General features: G+C 37.6%; 1 protein-coding gene across 2 annotated transcripts in view; it reads left to right on the top strand.

The window, feature by feature from the left end:
* LOC110326304 (zinc finger protein 883-like) overlaps positions 1–16051 on the top strand; it is a 28961-nt gene extending 12910 nt beyond the window's left edge. The window contains exons 5-6 of one of the 2 annotated variants that reach the window (XM_029542481.1): positions 11660–11754; positions 12349–16051. In XM_029542481.1, the coding sequence (XP_029398341.1) occupies positions 12408–13925 (1518 nt within the window). In that variant the 5' untranslated portion in view covers positions 11660–11754; positions 12349–12407 and the 3' untranslated portion in view covers positions 13926–16051. Of the gene's footprint in view, positions 1–11659; positions 11755–12344 lie in introns of both variants that reach the window. The other variant, XM_021204612.1, reaches the window with a different exon arrangement.
* The last annotated feature ends 7268 nt before the right edge of the window (positions 16052–23319 follow it).

Here is a 23319-nt window from a genome sequence, read left to right as displayed (position 1 = left end):
AAAAAAAAAGAAAAAAAAAGAAATTTTTGTTGGTTAGCTACTTTACCTAAGGGCTTATTTGTTTTTCCTTTGACATCGTAGTGGATTTTCTTTGTTTGTTGATTGAGTTTGTTGTCACTTTCTTTTACCATTTTCTCTTTGTTTACTCTGTAGACAGTTCACTTTGTATTATGGAAGAACCAATACAATGACAATGACAAACAGTTTCATTTTTAAGTTATTATTTAATTTTTAAATTTTTAAGATATTATTCATTGCTTTGAGCTGAACTTTAAGATGACAATTTTTAAATTGAAAATAGTTTTGTTTTTTGATTCATTTGTGGTGTTTTTTTTTGTTTGTTTCTTTTGGTTTGGTTTTTGGTTTGGTTTTGTTTTTGTTTGTTGTTGTTGTTGTTGTTGTTGTTGTTGTTGTTGTTGGAACCCCTTTAAAGAATTTCCATTCATTGATAGAAAACTGAAGGATGGTTATGATGTATTCTGGTGAGATAAGAACTATAAAGAATGTTTACCTGGTGGAAAGGAAACATATGTTTTTGTTTCTTTTGTTTTGTCTTATTCCTAATCTCAGAGAAGATACTAAAGTCACCTAAATTTTTAAGATAGTATTCATTGCTTTTAGCTGAACTTTAAGATGACAATTTTTTAAATTGAAAATAGTTTTGTTTTTTGGTTTGTTTGTTTGTTTTTCTCACATAATATACCCTGTTACTGTCTCCCCTCCTTGACTCCTCCAGGTTCTCACCACCTCCTCTCCCATCCAGATCTGTTCCCTTTCTGTCTCGTGAGAAAACAAATAGGCTTCTAAGGCATAATTAAAACAAAATAAAATAAAACAAAAACTAACACATTGGAGTTGGACACGGCTAGGAAATAAAAGGAAAAGAACCCAAGAAAGGGACAAGAATTGGACCCACTCATTCACACACTCAGGAATCCCATAAAACACGAAAGTGGAAGCCATAATATATACGTAGACCTGGTACAGACCTATGCATGTCCTGTGCATACTACCTCAGTCTCATCTGAGCTTCGATCATGTGGATTTAGAGGGCCTTGTTCTCCAATGTCCTGTATCCTTTGCTGTCTCTTATGCTCTTTCCACCTCTTCCTCCTCAGGGTTCTCTGAATTCTGAGAAGAAAGAGACATCCCATTTAGAGCTGTGTATTCAAGAGCTCTCATTCTCTGTAGATCTCAATATTTGTTCCCTCTGCTGCAGTAAGAAACTTCTCTAAAGATGGAGCAGGGGCTGAGCTATAAGTATAGCAGAATGTTGGTAGGAGTAATTTTATTACCCCTCCCGCTGCCCCCTCTTTAAAGTATAATAATTGGTTTTCCCACAGGTTCCTTGACTATCTAATTTCTAGTTCTTGTTCACCCAAGCAGTACCTGGTATGGATTTTATCTCATGGAATGGGACTTAAGTCAAATCAGACACTGGTTGCTTACTTCCACAAGCTTTGTGCCACCATTGCATAGCATATTTTCCCAGCAAGACACCATTGTAGATCAAAGGATTTGTGGCTAATTTAGAGTTTAGTTTTCTCTTTTGGCAGGGTAGTTAGTGTACAGAATACCTTCATGAACCAAAGACACTAGAACATAGGGACAAAGTCTCTATGGATGCCAGTTAAACTTCTCCATGTTTGAGTAGTTGTGTAGGTGTTGTCTTCAGCAATAGGGACTTTAGTTCAGTTTGTGAAGAGCAACCTATAGTCTTGACAACAGCCTAGGTTTGGAAATTTCCTTGGAACCCCTTTGGCCTAGCAACTCAATTAGGTGTAATCTAATCTTAGTTCCTAAAGCTTCATTTTGTCACAAGAGATGGCCAGTTGGGACTCTGTTTTCCTGATTACTTGGCAGTTTCATCAAGAACATTTTTATATATGTACCTATTTTAGAAGCTTCTACTGTATTAACTCCATACTATCAAATGGCTGTTAATTTTAGTTGACTCTCCCTGTATTCCATCCCTCATCCCTTTCACCCCTTCCTGTTCCCACTTAATCACCCCATTTCAATCCCCTCCATCCATTCATAACTATCAATTCTGTTTCTCTTACCTTATAAGATCTAGCTGTGTCCCTTAATCCCTTACACTGTACCTAACCTCTGGTTCTACAGATTGCAGCTTGGTTATTGATATAACAGCTACTATCCACATAAAAGTGAAAGCACATCATATTTGTCTTTCTTCATCTGGAATATCTTATTCAGGTTTATTTTTCTTTCTTTTTTATTTATTATTTTTATTAATCATTCCATTCATTTACATCTCAAATGATATCCCAGTTACCTCTCCCAGGGACTAGACTACCAACCAAGGAGTGTACAAGGAGGGATCTATGGCTCCAGATACATATGTAACAGAGGATGGCCTTGTCTGACATCATTAGGAGGAGAAACCCTTGGTCCTATGCAGGTTTATTTTTCTAGTGCCATCTATTTACCTGCAAATTTCATGATGCCTTTTTTTTAAACAGCTGAGTGATTCTCCAGTGTATAAGTGTACCACTCCATTCTTCTGTTGAAGGATATCTAGATTGTTTACAATTTGTAGCTATCATGAATAGAGTAGCAATGAACATGGTTGAATAGATGTCTCTGTGAGAGGATAAAGTATCTTTTGGGTATATGACCAAGAGTGGTATAGCTGATTCTTATGGTAGACAGATTCCCATCTTCCTGTGATCCACTGTACTGATTTCTATCAGTAATGGAGAAGTGCTTCCCTTGCTCCACATCATCACCAGCATGAGCTATCACTTGTGTGATATTTTAGCCATTGTGACAGATGTGAGATAAAATCTCAAAGTAGTTTTGATTTGCATTTGCCTGAAAACTAAGAATATTGAACAGTTATCTAAATGTTTCTCAGCCATTTGAGTTTCCTCTATTAAGAGTTCTTGGTTTAGATCTGTACCCTGTTTTTCTAATTCAGTTATTTAGTTCCTTGATGTCTAGTTTTTTGAGTTCTTTATGTTTTGGCAGTTAGCACTTTACCAGATATGTAGTTGGTGAAAGTCTTTTTTCCATTCTGTAGGCTGCACTTTTTCCAAATGACAGTGTCCTTGGTCATACAGAAGCTTCTCCCTTTTATGAGATCCCATTAAACTGTTGATCTTACAGCCTGTCCAAAAACTCTTTTCCTGTGTCAGTGGGTCCAAGGCTATTCCCCACTTTCTCTTCTATCAGGTTCAGTGTATCTGGTTTTATGTTGAAGTCTTTGATCTAGAGGGTAATACATATTGATCTATTTGGATTCTTCTACATGCAGCCATCCAGTTTGAGGAACACCATTTGTTGAAGATACTTTCTTCCTCTTTGTATTTCTGGCCACTCTATCAAAAAGCAGGTGTCAGTAGATACAGGGATTTCTGTATGAGTCTTTAGTTTGATTCCACTGATAAGTGTTTCTGTTTATGTGCCAATTAAATGCAGTTTTGTTGCCATATCTCTGTAGGGAACCTTGAAATTGGCAATGGTGATACCTCCTGCATTTCTCTTATTATTCAAGATTGTTTTAAGTATCCTTGGTTTTTTGTGTTTCCATGTGAAGCTGAAAATTGTCCCTTCAACATCTGTAAAGAATTGTGTTAGAATTTTGAGGGGAATTCGATAGAATCTATAGATTTATTTTAGTATGGCCATTTTTACTATACTAATCCTGCATAACCTGGACCATAGGAAATCATCCAATATTCTGATACCTACACTTTCTTTTTTGAATGTCTTAAAGTTTTAATCTTAAAAGTCTTTCACTTGCTTGATTTGAGTTATTGCAAGATGGTGTATATTACTCTTATAAAGGGTAATTTAAAAGGTTGTTTTCCCTCATTTCTTTCTCAGTCTGTTTTTCATATGGGAGAGCTACTGCATTTTGTGAGTTAATTTTGTGTTCAGCTACTTGATGAAAGTGTTCACCAGCTATAGATGTCTCCCAGGAGAATTTTTAGGGTCACTTATGTGTAATATCATAGCATCTTCAAATAAGGATGCTTAGAGCTCTTTCTTTCCATTTTTTCTTGATCTTCTTCAGTTGTCTTATTGCCCCAGCTAAGATGTCAAGTACTATATTGAATAGGTGTATAGAGGATGGACAGCATTGTCTTATTCCTGATTTTAGTGGAATTGCTTTCAGTTTCTTTCCATTTAATTTGATGTTGGCCAGATGTTTCCTTTAAACTGTCTTTCATATGTGAAATCATGTTGTTTGTATCCTTAATCTCTTCCAGGACTTCATCATGACTGATTGTTTGGATTTTGTCAAAGACCTTTTCTGCCTCTTTTGATTTTTATCTTTCACTCGGTATATATTGTGAATTCCATTTATTAATTTATATATGTTGAACCATTCCTGCATCCCTGAGATGAAACCTACTTGATCAGTATGGATGAACCTTGATATGTTTTTGGATTTATTTGCAGTTTCTCATTTATGTTTACGAGAGAAATTAATCTTTTGGGGGACTTTATCTGATTTTATGTGGCAGGATAACTATGGCTCTGTAAAACAAAGGGGGATGAAGGTCCTTCTCTTTCAATTTTGTGAAATAATTTGAGGACTATTGACATTAAGTCTTTGAAAGTCTGGTAGAATTCTGTACAAAAATACTCTGACCCTGGGCTTCTGGTTTTTTGTTTTTGTTAGTTTATTTGCTTTTGTTTGGTTTTGTTTATTTTATTTTTTCATTGGCAGACTTTTAATAACTGTTTTGATTTCATTATGGGTTATAGGTCAGTTTAAGTTGTTTATCTGATACTGATTTAACTTATATATTGAGAAAATTATCAATTTCCTTTTTATTTTCCAATTTGGTAGAGTACTGGTTTTTAAAATATATTCTGTGATTCTTGGATTTTCTTGGTGTGTGTTGTTATGTCCTTACAAATTGTATCAATATAATATCTCTGTTTCATTGATTAGAGTGTTTTCTTTCTTCTTTGTTTTTATTTTATCGATTTCGGCTCTGAGTTTTATTATTTCTTGTCTTGGGTATGATTGTTTTTTCTCTTTGTTCTAGAGTTTTCTGGCCTGCTGTTAAGTTACTAGTATAAGATCTCAATTTTTTTTCTTAAATGTAGGTGTTTAGGGTATGAACTTGCCTCTTAGAATCACCTTCATTAGGTTCTATAAGTTTTGGTAAGTTGTGTTCTCATTTTCATTCAATTCTAGAAGATCTTTGACTTTTGTCTTGACTCACATTTTATTAAGTAGTGAGCTGTTCAATTTCCACGAGTTTGTAAATTTCCTGTTTGTTTCTATTGTTGTTGATATCCTGTTAGAATCCATGGAAGTCAGATCGGACACAGGGTGTTATTTCAGTTTTCTATTCTCTGTTGAGATTTGCTTTGTGTCAGAATATTTGGCCAATTTTGTAGAAAGTTCTGTGAGGTTCGAAGAAGAAAGGGTGTGTGTGTTTGTGTGTATTTGGTTTAAGGTGTAGTGGTGTTTCGTTTATGAACATGGGTGCCCTTATATTTAGTGTAGAGTTGCTAAGAATTGAAATGTTGTCCTCTTAGTGGATTGTTCCTTTGATATGCATGTAGTATCCTTCTTCATTTCTGCTTGTTATGGTTAGAAGTTTATTAAAATAGTTACACTAGATTGTTTCTTAGGTCCATTTGCTTGAAATATCTTTTTCAAAACCTTTTATCCTAAGATGATGTCTAACCTTGATATTAAGGTGTGTTTTCTTGGATGTTGCAGACAGATGGAACCTGTTTTCAAATACAGTATCCTAGTCTTAATATTTTCATTGGAGAATTGAGACCATTGATGTTGGAAGTTATTAATGAGCAGTAATTGTGGATTCCTGTTATTATTATTATTATTATTATTATTATTATTATTATTATTTGTTGTTGTTGTTGTTGTTGATGGTGGTGGTGGTTGTGTGTTTGTATATACCTGTGTGCATGTTTTTCTTCTTTTGACTTTGCTGATCTGGAACTATTTACTCCCTGTGTTTTCTTGTGTGTAGTTTGTCTCCTCTTATCAGTTTTTCTACTAGCACCTTTTGTAAGGCTGAATGTATAGATAGATATTGTTTAAATTTAAATTTCTCCATCTATGGTGACTGAAAGTTTTGCTGGGAATAATAGTCTGTGCTGACATCTATGGTCTCTTGGAGTCTGTAACACATTTGCCCAGGTCTTTATGGCTTTTACGGTCTCCATGGAAAAGTCAGCTGTAATTCTAATAGTTCTGCCTTTTTATGCTACTTCATTGTTTCCTTAGCTGCTTTTAATATTCTCTCTTTGTTTTGTATGTTTGTTATTTTGATTATTGTGAAGTGAGGGTACTTCTTTTCTGGTCCAGTTCCTCTTCTTGTACTTTTATCAGCATCTCCTTCCTTAGGTTAGGGAAATATTTTCTATAATTTAGTTGAAAATATTTTCTGTGCCTTTGACCTGTGAGTGTTCTTCCTCTATTCCAGTTATTCTTAAATGTGTTCATAGTACCCCAAAATTGTCTAGATGTTTTGTTCCTGAAGTTTTTGTTCATGTTGTTGTTGTATTCTTTTGTTTTTTAGATGTAACACTTTATTTGACAAGCATATCCATTCCTTCTGTCATTTATTCAATGCCAGAAATTTTCTCTTTTTTTACATTCTGTCAGTGATGCTTGACTCTGAGATTACTGTTCAAGAGCCTAAATTTTTCATTTCCAGAGTTTCCTCAGTTTTGATTTCTTCATTGATTCTGTTTCCACTTTCAATTTTAAATAGTTTTATCTCCATCTACTTTTTTTGTATATGTGTGTGTTTTCATGGATTTTAAAAAATATATTTGTAAATATATACTTTAAGGACCTCTGCTATATTCACAAAGTCCATTTTAAGGTTGTTTTCTTGTTCTTCAGCTATGTTGGAATACTCAGGACCTGCCTGAGTAAGCTTGCTGGGCTGTAGTGGAGACATTGCCCTGATTGTTATTGATTGTGTGTTTACTCTGTCCTGTAGACATATGGTATCTGGTATTTTGGAAGATTGTTATTCCAATTGCTGATATCTGGTCTTGTCTTTCTTGGGCAGGCGATTTGTTTCTTGGCTTCAGTTTGCCTTTCAGGGTTGAGAGTATATTGGCTGTGTGTTGCTTAGTCGGAAATTCTGCTGGGATCCTGATGGTTATGGCCATCTGGGTTTTAGAGAAAATGTGTTTTTAGGTATTGGGAACTGAAATTTAGGAATGGGGATGGGCTTGGAGGAGAAGGAGGGGTTCACAGGAGGGTGAAGAACAGGGTATCACACCAGAATTGGCTTAGTCCTCTGGGAATGTGGGCAGGGATTAAGAAAAGGCCACCTCAAAAGGACTACTATAGAGCCGGGGATGAACCTGGTGGATTGGACCTGGAGGAATCTGGGAAGAAGTGAAGATAGGCATTTAGCCTACTTGCTTTCCTGGTGCATGGCCTGTGAGTTTCCAGGTAGTGCCTGCTGGAATTGAAGGCTGGGATAAAGCAATGCATTGGGGGAGAGAGATTAGGAGGAGAAGGTGTGGGTGATCCACTGGAAATGGGAGCAGGGGTACAGAGTAGCAGCAGCTGGTGGTCTGCTGAAAAGCTGAGGACAAGACTCAGGGTTTGGATTTGGAGGATTTGAGGGACAAGTTAAGATCTGCAGTTAGTCTACCTGCTCCTCTGCCCAAAGATGACTATTTTCAAAAAATTACAGATAATACATTATTTAATATAAATTTAATACTTGATGGTAATCATGATTAGGATACAAATAATGAAAACAGCTGAAAAGAGCTTGTTTTTGTTTTTTTGTTTGTTTGTTTCATTTTGTTTTTTCAAGGCAGAGTTTCTCTGTATAGCCCTGGCTATCCTAGAACTCATCCTGTACACCAGGGTGACCTTGAACTCAGAAATCCACCTGCCTCTGCCTCCCAAGTTCTGGGATTAAATGTGTGCACCACCACTGCCTGGCTAGGAGCTTGTTTTTAAATTTCTTTTTATTCTTGAGAATTTGAGAACTTCATATGTATCATATTCAATGATCTGCTGCATTTTCTCCTTCAGGTCTCCTTATTATCCCACAACAATCCTTCCCCCATCAACTTCATATTATATTTTTCTTTCTTTCTTTCTTTCTTTCTTTCTTTCTTTCTTTCTTTCTTTCTTTCTTTCTTTCTTTCTTTCTTTCTTTCTTTCTTTCTTTCTTCTTCNTTCTTCTTCTTCTTCTTCTTCTTCTTCTTCTTCTTCTTCTTCTTCTTCTTCTTCTTCTTCTTCTTCTTCTGATAACCTACTAGGTCCAATTAGTGCTACATATGTAAGCATGGGTGTGGGGCCATCCATTTCAGTACCCTCAAAAAAGAATGATACCTTCTCCTCAGCAGCTATCTACTGTCAGTAGCTGCTCAGTAAGGGGTGGTGCCTGCAGCCCATCTATCTCATGGATGCTTGTTTTTCCCTTGCTTGGCATTATGCTTGTTTCATGCAAGTGAACACAGCTGCTGTGAGTTCAAGAATGGGATGGCCATATCATATTTAAAAGCACACTCCTATCCACCCTATGGCTTTTATGTTCTTTCTGCTTCCTTTCCTGAGGTGTCCTTTGAGCCTTGATGGTGCTGTTGTTAATACAGATTTACTATTTGCTGATGAACACTCAGGCTTTTGTCCTCAGCCCCATGATCAGTTATTTATATCTCCGCTAACTGCTATCTACTGAAAAAGAAGCTTCTCTGGTCCAAGTTAAGAGCATCCCAGCTCCGTGGCCTAAACAGAAATATCTAGAAGGCAGTTTGACTATGTGACCAGTTAGTACAATAACAACAGCAGCTTCTCTCTAAGGGCACTTGTCCTCTCCAGCCGTGGGCTTTTGACCAGTGTTATAGTACCAGAGATTAATCAGTTTGAATGTAGTTATTGGTGCATTTGTCTGTGGAATTTCTACAAGAATGAGACAGAAACATCTGAGTTTTCAGGATGCAGTGACAGATTAGAAAGAAGGTTTCTCTATGGTGTTATGGGAATGGGGAGAACACAAACCAGGAAAAAAAGGATAGATTATATTCAAGGGAGAGAAACTGAAGTGTGCTGGGGAAAGTGTATCAGGACAGTTATAAAGGAGAAAGGCAAAGCACAAAGGAAGTGGGAAACAGTTCATAACCTGAGTCCCCAAAGCTCGAAATGTAAGGTAAACCCTACTGTTGGCTAAGTACAAAGAGCTCTTTTGCCAACAGAATAGCATTTTCGAACAAAAGATAGCACAGCTGTCTCTAAGAGGAATAGCAAAGGTCATGAAGCCAGCACAGCTGCTTGATAAAGATCCAGCAACACTGAGCTAAATGATGTAATTGCCATCATTCGGTCTTCCACTTTTGGCCTTCCACCATTCAGCTCAGTGTTGCTGGATCTTTGTCAGGCAGCTGTGCTTTTGCTGTTAATGTCCACTGTTACCGTTAGATATGGCTGTGCTAACAGGATGTACCTCTTTTCCTTAAAGTGTCAAATCCAGTGCTCTGGTATGGCTGATAATGACTCTGCTTGCCAGGCTAGGCTTCCGGGAAAAAAATTGATTGTATTTACCCAATACCTTGATGTGCCTTCTAGTCTTGGGTCCTGAAAAATAAGATGCAGTCACACATAAAGACCAAGGACACATTGACATTGTGAGAGTTGGCCAAGTGAGGAAGTTATGGAAACTGCAAGTTCAGGTGACAGATCACTGAGAATCTTAAGCAACAGGGAACTTGTGATATGAAAGATTTCATGGGTTCATTATGTGAGAAGTGAGCCCCAGAGATTGCTTGTAGTTTGCAGAATAGGAAACTGAGCACATCATGAGCTGTTTGGCCTCCACATCCTCCTTCCAGCAATGTATGCTTGAACTGCATAATTAAGTATGTCCTGATTATATATGGTCTAACAGATCTAGATTTTCAGTCATCTTTTTCTAGTGAGATTTACTATTGGCTGGATCTGAAAGCATCATGACCACACATGTCTCAGTTTCCTCTGGTCTCCCATAATGCAGTACTCTTTGGCTTCGACTTCCCTTATTGCACATAAAAAAAAGGGGGCTTTTGGAAATATTCTTGCTTGTTCCATAAACTAGAACTTATTGATGTCAGAAGTGGCTTCTTTTATGCAAACAGTGAGGTTTCCTAACTGGATACAGCCCTGTTGCTTACAAAATATTGACCATCTTAGCTTTCAGCCAGTTTATACCACTGAGGGTGAGCTGAGAATAAAGAAAAGCATTAAGCTTAACTTTCGTCCTAAATAACCCAATAGTTGAGAACACAGATGCTTCTCTGATTATTTGTTTACTTTCCTTCTCTTAACAGAGACAGGGCTGTTCTGGAAGTCACTCTGTAGACCAGGCTGGCCTTGAACTCAGAAATCCACCTGCCTCTGCATTTCAAGTGCTGGGATTAAAGGTGTATGCCACCACTGCCCAGCTAACATATTTTTACTATATTGCTAGGTTGTTACTCTAGAAATAAATATAGCTTTTTTTTTTTTTTTTGGTTTTTCGAGACAGGGTTTCTCTGTGTAGCCCTGGCTGTCCTGGAACTCACTCTGTAGACCTGGCTGGCCTCCAACTCAGAAATCCGCCAGCTTCTGCCTCCCAAGTGCTGGGATTAAAGGCGTGCGCCACCATGCCCGGCAAAATATAGCTATTTTAAAATAGTCCTGAATAAGTTGATGCAAGTGAAAAAAAAAATTATAGTTTTAGGAAGCCTGTGTAAGTCCAAAAAATGAAAGATATGCACAAAACGTAAGATAGGCCTAATGAAAAATTTGAAGAAAACTGCTTTCTTATTTTTTTCAGGCAGAAATTTTCGTAAGTAAATATTTAGCTGTGACTCAGAACAAAGTAAATAGATTGAATTATTCATGCATAGCAATCCCTTCCATAATCTTTATTCTTGCTTATAAGAGAGAATTCAACTATGCTTGAATCCTTAAAAAAAGAAAAAAGCTGGTACAGACAGCCATTAGTACACATGCCAAAGAGGTTTAATGTAGGATAGCACTACGAGTACAGATAATATATTAAAGAAATGGGTCAAAGGACAGCTAATAGGTCAAAATTAAGGTGTGGAAATCTACAACTGAGAAGGAGATGGATACTTTCTGTACCCTACTCTTTGAACCTAACATAGCAAAGGCTCAAAGAAAACTGTTTACACCCTGGAATGCCTATTGTTGCATGATTGTTACATTAACTCATTGAAGACTATATGTATATACAGATATATATCTGTATGAGTTAATGAGTTAATGTAAACAGATATATAATATGTATATATATATATATATATATATATATATATGTATTTATATCTTGTATCGTTAAGGCATAAGTTTTAAAATATTCACTTATGATATGTAAGTTAATATATCACAAGTGAATATTTTAAAACATATATATATACATATATAATACAATATTATATATACTTATATATAATACAATATAATACAATATTATATATATACATATATATAATACAATATATTAACTTACATATCATAAGTGAATATTTTAAAACTTATGCCTTAAAGATATAAAGACACTACATATATATATATATATATATATATATATATATATATATATATTAAATTGCCTAAAAATAGTTTGTATAACTCATAGACATTGTTGTTTGTTTCTTTGTTTGTTTTTTAATATTATTTTAGATGTCCATAATGTAAGTGTCCTGGGAAATCAAGAGACACACTTGTGGCAAGCTGAAGTCACTGGTGGCATTACATCATATGAACAGATGGTTGAAGTAGGTAAAATTTTGTGTATGCTATACCACATTTAAGGTCTGAACATTAAAGAGTGTTCTACTTACTCAGGGACTTAATCCACAGCATGCTACACAAACTCCACAATGAACCTGATAAGATGCAGGCTGAAAAAGAATCTGATAATTTTAATCTAACTGAAACCCGTGGAGTGTCTTAGTCTCCATTGTCAAAACCAAACTTTGCTGTCTATTCTTACTATTTGGAGCTATTGACACCCTTCCATTAAAAGCTAATTTTGTTGATACATAAGAAGTTTCAGATGTGGAAGAACTCTAATTAAAGTTTGATGGTAATGGAAATATCCTTTGGATAATGTAGTATTTACTGCCCAAGGCATGGCTTAAGTACAAAAGCAAAGTTTTGAGTCCATTATCTATGGGAAAACATTTGTAGCAAGACTAAACTCAAAGATTACAAAATATACAAAGAGCAGTACTCTATACATAGTGGTTGTGAGAAATTTTTCATTAAGAAATCAGACCTTCAAAATATTGGGAAGCAAATATTGTTGATATTGGTGAATAGTCTCATGTGTTATAAAGAATGTAACAAAATCTTCTATCTCAAGGCAGAACTACAGATTCAAGAGAAAATTCATCGAGCGGCAAAAATATATGAATATAAAGAATATATGGAAACACTTTATCCAAATTCACAGCACACCAGGAATCAGACATCTCAGTCATATGAGAACCCCTATGGATGGGAGGAATGTAGAAAAGCTCTCTATTACCAATCAACCCTCACTCAACATCAAAGATTTCATATAGGTGAAAAACTCTATGACTCTCCACAGTGCTGGGAAATTTTCCCCTGGAAGTCCCAACTCGGTGTACATGAGACATTTCATGCAGGTGAGAGACGCTATGAGTGTGAAGAATGCAGGAAGTCTTTCCATCGCAAGGCAAACCTTATTCGACATCAGAGAAGAACACATAGCAGAGAGAAGCCGTATGAATGTATAGAATGTGGGAAAACTTTCTACTGTAAGTCAGATGTCACTCGACATCAGAGAAGAACTCACAGTAGAGAAAAACCCTACGAATGTGTAGAATGCAGTAAGACTTTCTACTGTAAGTCATACCTCATTCGACATCAGAGTAGAACTCATAGTAGAGAGAAGCCCTATGAGTGTACAGAATGTACTAAAACTTTTTACTGTAAGTCAGATCTTACTCGTCATCAAACAACTCATAGTGGGGAAAAGCCTTTTGAATGTAATGAATGCTCTAAAACATTCTACTATAAATCAGACCTCGCCAATCATCAGAAAACACATACAGATGATAATCCTTATGAATGTAAAGAATGTAGAAAAACTTTCTGCTCCAAGTCAAGCCTCAATCAGCATCATAGGATTCATACAGGTGAGAAGCCCTATGAATGTAATGAATGTAAGAAAAGTTTCAATTCTAAGTCAAATCTCACTGAGCATCAGAGAAGAACTCATACCAGAGAGAAACCCTATGAATGTAACGAATGTTGGAAATCCTTCTACTGTAGGTCAGAACTTACGAATCATCAGAGGACTCATACAGTGGAGAGATACTATGAATGTAAAGAGTGTAGAAAAAATTTCTACTGTAAGTCAAACCTCAATCAACATCAAAGAACTCACACAGGAGAGAAACCGTATGAATGTAAAGACTGCAACAAAGCTTTCTATTGTAAGTCAAACCTCAACCAACATCAAAGAACTCATACAGGTGAAAAACCTTTTGCATGTACAGACTGTAGTAAAGCTTTCTATTGTAAGTCAAGCCTTGTTAAACATCAAAAAATCCATTCAGGTGAGAAGCCATATGAATGTGAAGAATGTAGGAAAACTTTCTTCCAAAAGTCAGACCTCACTCGACATCAGAGAACACATACAGGTGAAAAACCCTATGAGTGTAAAGACTGTAGCAAAACTTTTTACTGTAAGTCAAACCTCAATCAACATCGGAGAACTCACACACATGAAAAACCTTATAAATGTAAAGAATGTAGGGCAACATTCTATTCTAAGTCAGAGCTTACAGAACATCAAAGAACTCATACAGATGAAAAACCATATGTGATGTTTAATATTGATTGTCAGCTTGACAAGATCTGGAATCAACTGGGAGACAGGCCTGTAGGCGTGCCTGTGAAAGATTATCTAGATTAAGTTAGCCTTTGGAGATGCGTGATTATCTTTATTTGACTTTATTTGATTAATTGATATAGGAAGACCTACCATAAATATGTGTGGCACCAGTCCCTGGGTTGGGATTATGTACTGCAGGAAAAGGGGTGGCACCATTCTGTAGACGGGAGTTCTGGACTACATGAAAAGAAGGAAGGTAGTTAAGCATGACCATTTCCTGTTTTCTGCTTCCTGTCTTGATACCACTTGTCAAAATGCCTCAAGCTCCTGCCACAAGAAGTTCTCTACCATATACAATTAGGATTGTACATCATGTGTGAAGCACTGTGAGCTACAGCAAAAAGTAACTAATACAGGAAATTGGTTCTGAGACGTGAGGCCACTCACTGCTCTGATAACTTGACTATGTGATTCTTAGACCACTAGCAATGGCTTTCATGAGGAATGTAGAAGATATGGGACTTTGGGCTAATAAAATCTTTGAATGCTGTGCTTCAGAGCTTAATGGGCCACTGTGGTAGAAGTTTATAAGTACGGACCGTGGAGGCCTGGCTCACAAAGCTTCAGAGGGGAACAAACATTGTCAAGAACTGGGCTAGAGACCATTTGTGTGTGACCCTTTGCTTCACAAATGACTCTGGCTTCATTCTACCTGTGATCTGAGAACTTGAGTAACAATGAATTTAAAGGAAAAGTACTCATTTGTTGGGTGAAGAAAATTACCAAAAAGGTATATATTCAGGCTTGTGGCACAGCTCCTGGTAACTTCACTTATAAAAGTTTACAGTGAAAAAGTTCCATTGTGCAGAAGATAAATACAAAAAATGATTAAAACTTAGAGTCTATCAAGGATTAGAAAGCTAAGGCAAGGCAAAAGCTGTAGGCAAGGGCAGGTCTGGAAGAAGAAGCTCTAATTGTTAAAAAGAGAAACACCCCACTCTGCCCCAGAACAATAGGAAATGTGTCTGGATAGCCCTACTGTCCCTATCTAAGGTTTCAGCTTGTAAAAAAATGTGAACTTATTTGAAAGAAGAAAACCTGGACTGAGAATACAGCTGAAGGCATTCCCTGCTCCCTGAAGATAACTCCCTAGGGGAAGTGTTTTTGTAGGGTCAGCACACTGTGGGTAATAGCTTTTATCCAAGAAGATATTTTATATTTCTAACTAGCAACAGCTCTTGGAAGCTTTGTGGGTGTGATACTAGTTTTATAGGTATGAAAGATGCAACATCGGAGGGGTCAAGTAGATTTGCTCCAAAGTTTCAGAAAGCAGCTGAGACTAGACATTGTATGTCTAAACTGGAGTCTCTACTGGAAGGCTCTGAATGCCCACTGCATGGACCTGTGAAGGTAAACTATAATTTGCCATGGAGGCTCCAGTATATAAGTGATGCCAGGAGTATGGGGTTACCCACCAAGGAAAGCTACAGGCAATAGAGTGGGGCCAGTTTTGCAGCAGAGATGTAAGGGTGGGGCTTCTCAAGTACTTTATATTCCAGGTGATTCTATTACAAGTCTCAGATGCAGTGAACATGTTCCAGTAAGATATGTTGTTTTCCCTGCTGGGTTTCAGCCCTAGTTTTTTTTCTTTCGGGAATGGGAATGTTTATGCTTTCATGTATTGGAATCATGTAACTTGCTTTTTGATATTAAGGGGCCTCACAGAGTATTTCAGATGAAACTTGGACATTGGATATTAAAACATTGTTGGAATTCTTGAAGACTAGGGATGATTTTTTTTTTTTTGTATTGTATACGCTTAAGGGGGCAAGAGAGGAAAAGTTATGGCTCAACAGTGATAATCATGTCACATTGGCAATGAGTACAGTTATGGTGGCTAATATTGTCAGCTGGACTGGATCTGGAATCACCTGTTAGATGGACATCTGAGAATATCTGGGGGAAATTGTCTTAAGTTAATTGACATAGAAAGACTGACTTTAAATGTTTGTAGCCTACTCCATGGGCTAGGGTCATAGACTGCATGTAAAGAAGAAAGATGACTAAGAATGAACATTCATTGTTCTCTGTCCTTGACTGTGAATGCCTCTGGACCAGCTGCCTCAAGCTCCTGCCACTCTAACTTCCCTGTCCAGATGTATTCTACCTTTGAACTGTGAGCCAAAATAAATCCATTGTTAATTTGCTGTGTCAGGATATTTTATAAAACTCACAAAAAAGTAAATAGCATACCCTATGAATGTTTAAACATATAGGAATGGGGTTAGAGAGCTGGCTCAGCCAGTAAGAGCATTGACTACTCTTCAAGAGGACCTCATTTGTATTCCCAGTTTCAAGATGGCTCACAACTGTAAATCTAATTCCAAAAGCTTCCATGTGAAGTGCACCTGTGTAGTGCACATACACATATATTGGCCAAACATTTACATATATATAATATTTTTTAAAGCATATTGGAAACTTTCTTATGCAAGTCAAAACATCACTAAACATTCCAGAAGTCACACACATGAAAAATCATATTAAAAAATGTGGAGGTTTTTGTTGTTGTTTTACCAAAATTCATATTTCACTAAGCATCAGAGAATTCATAGATGGGAAACAAAATAACTTTACTGTAGGTACTCAATCTTTATTTGCCATCAGAGAACATGGGTGGGTGAGAAACTTGGGTGTAAAGTAAGCACAGTGTCGCTGGGACACATCAACCCTACCTATTGCCCCAGAAGGACTGTATGCCCAGGAGGCTTTAATCTCTCTACCTTGGCAAACACAGCATGACTAGAATGCTCCAACTAGTTCCATTTCCCTAATGAGCACATTGTACCTGGGAATCTCCATCCCTACCTGGCAGCTTGCTAAACATAGGGCTTATGGTTGGATCCATTCCTTATTACCCAGGTGACAGTTGCATGTCTTGGAGAGTCAAGCTTGTTCATTGCCTATTTGAGGGCTTCCAGGAGGCTCCAGCCCCACTGAACACATTGTACATGGGAGACTAACCTTTCTCATTACCTGAGTTGGGTTGTATCTGTGAGAGTTTCCAACCTTACATTATCCCAATAAGCACACCATACCTAGGAGTTCCATCCTATCCTGTGTATATGGGTGGGAAACTCCAGCTCAAGCAAGTTAAGCATGCTTTGTGAGCATCCTGTCAACTGCCTCATTGTACACAATGCATCTAAGAAGCTCCATTCACTTGCTATCTTGGTTACCAAAGCATTCCTGAGTGGGTTTCGCCCAATTCATCACCCCAGGAAGCACAGGAGACCTGGAAGACTCCACTCCCATGTAGTTTGTGTGTTACATCTGAAGCCTCCAAACCGTCATCCAGGTAAGGGCTATATGCCCAGATTTCACATCTTTAATTACAGTTCACACTGGAAGACTACAATCCAGCCTGTGATCCTGGTAAGCATAGGTTGCCCAGGAGGATCTATCCCTTGGTTCATTTCTTAGGCAGAAGCTTTATGTCTAGGAAGCTCCAGCCCTGCTAGTCACCTCTGCTATCTTCTACATAAGAGTGGGAGGCCTAGGTCCAGATCATGTTTGTTCCTAGGTTGGTGGTTCAAACTCTGAGAGCCCCAAGGGTCCATGTTAGTTGATTCTGTTCATCCTCTTGTGGAGTTCCATCTCAACTGGATTCATCAATCCTTCCCCTAACTCTTTCACAAGACTTTCTGAGCTCCTTCTAATGTAAGGCAGTGGGTCTCTGCATCAGTTTCAGTCAGCATCTGGTAGAGCCTCTCAGAGAACAGTTATGGCAGGCTCCTGTCTGTAAGCATAACAGAGTATGACTAATAGTGTCCTAGATTTATTCTTGCCCATTGGATGGATCTCAAGTTTGGCCATTCCCTCAGTCTTTACCTTTGTAGCTAGACTACTTGTAGGCAGGACAAATTTGGGGTTGCAGCTCTTTATGGGTGGGTTAGTATCCTTATTCCTCCACTGGGAATCCTGTCTGGATACAGGAGGTGGTCACTTCAGGCTCCATATCCCAACTGCTTGGAGGCTAAGCTAGAGCCACCCTCATAGACTACCTGGAACCTCTCCCATCCCAGGTCTCTGATGCATCCTAGGGTTCCATCACTACCGCCACCCAGCCCTGTCACCAATATATTCACTCCCTGGCCCTCTATCCCCATCTCTCCTTACACCTATTCCCCACACGGTTTCCATATCCCACCCAGTTCTTTCCCTTCATGAACCTTCAATGATTATATTATAAGCTCTTCTGAATGAGAGTCAAATATCCTTCCTTTGGCACTCCATGTTATTAAGCTTCTTTGGATCAATGAATTGTATGGGGGGGGGGTATTATCCTGTACTTTGTGATTAACATTTACTTATAAATTAGTACATACCAGGCATGTTTTTTGGGTCTGGGTTACCTCACTCAGGAAGATATTTTCTAGTTTCATACATTTGACTACAAAATTCAAGATGCCCTTGTTTTAATAGCTGAGTAGTGTCCCATTTTGCAAATGAACCACATTTGTCCTTTGCCTTAAAGGTTTTCAAATTCATAAGGTATAATTTATCAATTGTTGATCTTAGTATCTGAGCTATTGGAGTTCTCTTCAGAACAATGTTTTCCTCTGTACCAATGGGTTAAAGGCCATTCCTCACTTTCTCTTCTATTAAATTTTGTGTATCTGGTTTTATGTTGGAGGTCTTTGATTCATTTGGACTTGAGTTTTGTGCAGGTTGATAAATATGGATCAATCTGCATGCTTCTACATGCAGACATACAGTTAGACCAACATTTGTTGAAGAAGCTGGAGTTCAGCTTCTTGAGCTCTTTTCTATATATTGGATATTAGTCCCCTATCAGATTTAGGATTGGTAAAGAAGATGCTTTTGATTTTCTATTGTATGGATCTGCCAGTAGTACTATGTCCAGTTTTCTGAGGAACTGCCAGACTGATTTCCAGAATGTTTGTGCAAGCTTACAATCCCACCAGCAATGGAAGACTGTTTCTCTTTCTCCATATCCTTGCCAACATCTGCTGTCCCCTGAATATTTGATCCTAGCCATCCTGACTGGTATGAGGTGGAATCTCAGGGTTGTTTTGATTTGCATTTCCCTGATAATTAAGGATGTTGAAAATGTTTTTCAACTGCTTCTCAGTTCCTCAGTTGAGAATTCTTTCTTTAGCTCTGTACCCCATTTTTAATGGGGTTATTTGAATTTCTAGAGTTCAGCTTCTTGAGCTCTTTCTATATATTAGATATTAGTCCCCTATCAGATTTAGGATTGGTAAAAATTATCTTCCACTCTATTGGTGGCCTTTTTGTCTTACTGACAATATCTTTTGGCCTACAGAAGCTTTACAATTTTATGAGGTCCCATTTGTCAATTCTTGATTTTACAGCACAAGCTATTGTTGTTCTGTTCAGGAATGTTTCCCCTGTGCTCATATCTTCAGGCTTTCCCCCACTTTCTCCTCTATAAATTTCAGTATCTCTGGTTTTATGTGGAGGTCTTTGATCCACTCAGACTTGAGCTTTGTACAAGGAGAAAAGAATGGATCAATTCGCATTCTTCTACATGATAGCCGCCAGTTATGCCAGCACCATTTGTTGAAAAAGCTGTCATTTTTCCACTGAATGGATTTAGCTCCTTTGTCAAAGATCAAGTAGCCAAAGGTGTGTAGGTTCATTTCTGGGTCTTCAATTCTATTCCACTGATCTACCTGTCTGTCACTGTACCAGTACCATGCAGTTTTTAATCACAATTGCTCTGTAGTCCAGCTTGAGGTCAGGCATGGTGATTCCCCCAGAGATCCTTTTATTGTTGAGAATAGTTTTTGCTATCCTAGGTTTTTTGTTATTCCAGATGAATTTGCAAATTGCCCTTTCTAACTCAGTGAAGAATTGAGTTGGGATTTTGATAGGGATTGCATTGAATCTGTAGATTGCTTTCGGCAGGATAGCCATTTTGACTATATTAATCCTGCCAATCCATGAGCATGGGAGATCTTTCCATCTTCTGAGATCTTCAATTTCTTTCTTCAGAGACTTGAAGTTCTTGTCGTACAGATCTTTCACTTCCTTAGTTAGAGTCTCACCAAGGTATTTTATTTGTGACTATTGTGAAGGGTGTTATTTCCCTAATTTCTTTCTGATCCTGTTTATCCTTTGTGTAGAGAAAGACTACTGGTTTGTTTGAGTTAATCATATATCCAGCTACTGCACTGAAGCTGTTTGTCAGGATTGCGAGTTCTTTGGTGGAATTTTTAGGGTCACATATATATACTATCACATCATCTGCAAATAGTGATAGTTTGACTCCTTCCTTTCTAATTTGTATCCCCTTGATCTCCTTTTGTTGTTTAATTACTCTGGCTAGGACTTCAAGTACTATATTGAGTAGGTAGGGAGAGAAAGGGCAGCCTTGTCTAGTCCTTTATTTTAGTGGGATTGCTTTGAGTTTCTCTCCATTTACTTTGATGTTGGCTATTGGTTTGTTGTATATTGCTTTTATTNTGCTTAGGTATGGGCCTTGAATTCCTGATATTTCCATGACTTTTATCATGAAGGGGTGTTGGATTTTGTCAAATGCTTTCTCTGTATCTATGAGATGATCATGTGAATTTTTTCTTTGAGTTTGTTTATATAGTGGATTATGTTGATGGATTTCCATATATTAAACCATCACTGGGATGAAGCCTACTTGGTCATGATGGATGATTGTTTTGATGTGTTCTTGGATTCGGTTTATGAGGATTTTATTGAGTATTTTTGCATCGATATTCATAAGGGAAATTGGTCTGAAGTTCTCTTTCTTTNTTGGATCTTTGTGTGGTTTAGGTATCAGAGTAATTGTGGCTTCATAGAATGAATTGGGTAGAGTACCTTCTGTTTCTATTTTGTGGAATACTTTGAGGAGAGTTGGAATTAGGTCTTCTTTGAAAGTCTGATAGAACTCTGCACTAAACCCATCTGGTCCTGGGCTTTTTTTGGTTGGGAGACTATTAATTACTGCTTTTATTTCCTTAGGGAAAATGGGACTGTCAAGATACTTAATCTTATCCTGATTTAACTTTGGTACCTGGTATCTGTCTAGAAAGTTGTCCATTTCCTCCAGGTTTTCCAATTTTGTTGAGTATAGCCTTTTGTAGTAGCAACTGATAATGCTTTGGATTTCCTCAGGATCTGTTGTTATGTCTCCTTTTTCATTTCTGATTTTGTTAATTAGGATACTGTCCCTTTGCCCTCTAGTTAGTCTGGCTAAGGGTTTATCTATCTTGTTGATTTTCTCAAAGAACCAGCTCCTTGTTTGGTTGATTCCTTGAATAGTTCGTTTTGTTTCCACTTGGTTGATTTCAGCCCTAAGTTTGATTATTTCCTGCTGTCTACTCCTCTTGGGTGAATTTGCTTCCTTTTGTTGTATAGCTTCTAAGTGTGCTGTCAGACTGCTAGTGTATTCTGTCTCTAGTTTCTTTTTGGAGGCACCCAGGGTTATGAGTTTCCCTCTTAGGATTGCTTTCATTGTGTCCCATAAGTTTGGGCATGTTGTGGTTTCATTTTCAATAAACTCTAAAAAGTCTTTAATTTCTTTCTTTATTTCTTTCTTGACCAAGGTATCATTGAGTTGAGTGTCCTCCCAAGGTTTTAATCGTACAGGACTGTTTTAGCTATCCTGGCGTGTTTTTTCCATATGGAGTTGAGAGTTTCTCTTTAAAGGTCAGTAAAGAATTGTGTTGGGATTTTTCATTGAATCTGCAGATTGTTTTTGTTAACATGGGCGTTTTTATTGTTAGTCTTGCCAATCCATGAGTATGAAAGATCTTTCCATCTTCAGATATCTTCCTTAATTTGTTTTTTTAGATACTTGAAGTTCTTGTCATACATGGTTTTCCTTAGTTACTGTTGTACCAAGATAATTTATATTACTTGTTGTTTCCCTGACTTTTTGCTCATCCCATTTTTCATCTGTATAAAGGAGGGCTACTTATATTTTTGAGTTAATTGTGTATTCAGTCACTTTGATGAAGGTGTTTATCAGCAGGTGTTTATCAGAGTTCTCTGGTACAATTTTTGTGGTCACTTATGTCTTCTATTATATCATCTGTGAATAGTGACACTTTAACTTCTTCCCTTGCAGTTTGTTTCCCCTTGATCACCTTTAGTTCTCTTATTGATCTAGCCAGAACTTCAAGTACTATGTTGATTATGCATGGAGAGAATGAGAACCCTTGCCTTGTCTCTGATTTTACTGGAATGGTTTTAAGTTTTTCTCCATTTAATAAGATTTTGGCTATTGGCTTGATAGACCTTAACTCTATTGTGTTTAGGTATGCCCAATGTATTCCTGCTTTCTCCAAGAAATTTTAACATGAAGGAATGTTGGATTTTGACAAAGTTTTTTTCTGTGTATAATGAGATGATTATGTGGGTTTTTATTTTAGTATGTTTATATGGTCAATTATGATGATAGATATTTATATATTGAACCACCCCTGCATTCCGGGGATGAAGCCTACTTGATCATGGTAGATGATGTTTTTGATGTTTTCTTGGATGTAGTTTGTGAGTATTTTATTGAGTATTTTTGCATCAAAGTTCATAAAGAAAATTGGTCTGAAATTCTCTTTGTTGAGTCTGTGTGGTTTAGGCATCAGAATGACTGTCACATCATAGAATGAGTTTGTCAATCTTCCTACTGTTTCTATTTTGTAGAATAGTTGAAGGAGTATTGGTATTGACTCTTCTCTGAAAGTCTGGTAGAACTTTGCACTAAACTTATCTGGTCCTGTGGTTTTGTTAGTTGGGAGACTTTTAAGGTCTACTTCTATTTCCATAGGGATTATAGAACTGTTTTGACTGTTTGCCTGATCCTGACTTAACTTTAGCTAGTGGAATCTATGGAGAAAATCATCTGGGGGTGGGGGTGGGGGAAGAGCGGAGTCTGATCTGGTATTGGGAGAGGGAAAAGCACTGGAGCCCTGAGGGCCAGCAGAAAGAATGGAAATAGGCAGCCTCAGGAGTTAGGAGGTTGGGGAGACCCTCCAGAATGCACCAGAGACCTAGGAGGTGAGAGACTCTCAGGATTCAAAGGGAGGGACCTTAGATGAAATGCCCTACAGTGGGGAGAGGAAATTTGTAGAGCCCATCTCCAGGAGGAAGACAGGGCATCAAATGAAGGAGAGGGGGGCCATCCCACAGTCAAAACTCTAACCCATATTTGTTCCTGTCTGAAAGAACTACAGGGATGGAAATGGAGAGAAGTCTGAGGAAAAGAAGGTCCAGTGACAGGCCCAAAATATGATCCAACTCAAGGGGAGAATCCCAAGGCCTAACACTATTATTGAGGCTATGGAGCACTCACAAAAAGGGACCTATTATGACTGCCCTCTGAAAGACAGAACCAGCAGCTGAAAGAGTCACATGCAGATGTTTGCACCCACCCAATGGACAGAAGCTGCTGACCCCTGTTGTTGTATTA

Source organism: Mus pahari, chromosome 9 (assembly GCF_900095145.1).
Source record: "Mus pahari chromosome 9, PAHARI_EIJ_v1.1, whole genome shotgun sequence".
In the NCBI taxonomy this organism is placed as follows: Eukaryota; Metazoa; Chordata; class Mammalia; order Rodentia; family Muridae; genus Mus; species Mus pahari.
The sequence above is the reverse complement of the archived record's forward strand: the minus strand, read 5'-3'. Positions and strand labels throughout refer to the sequence as shown.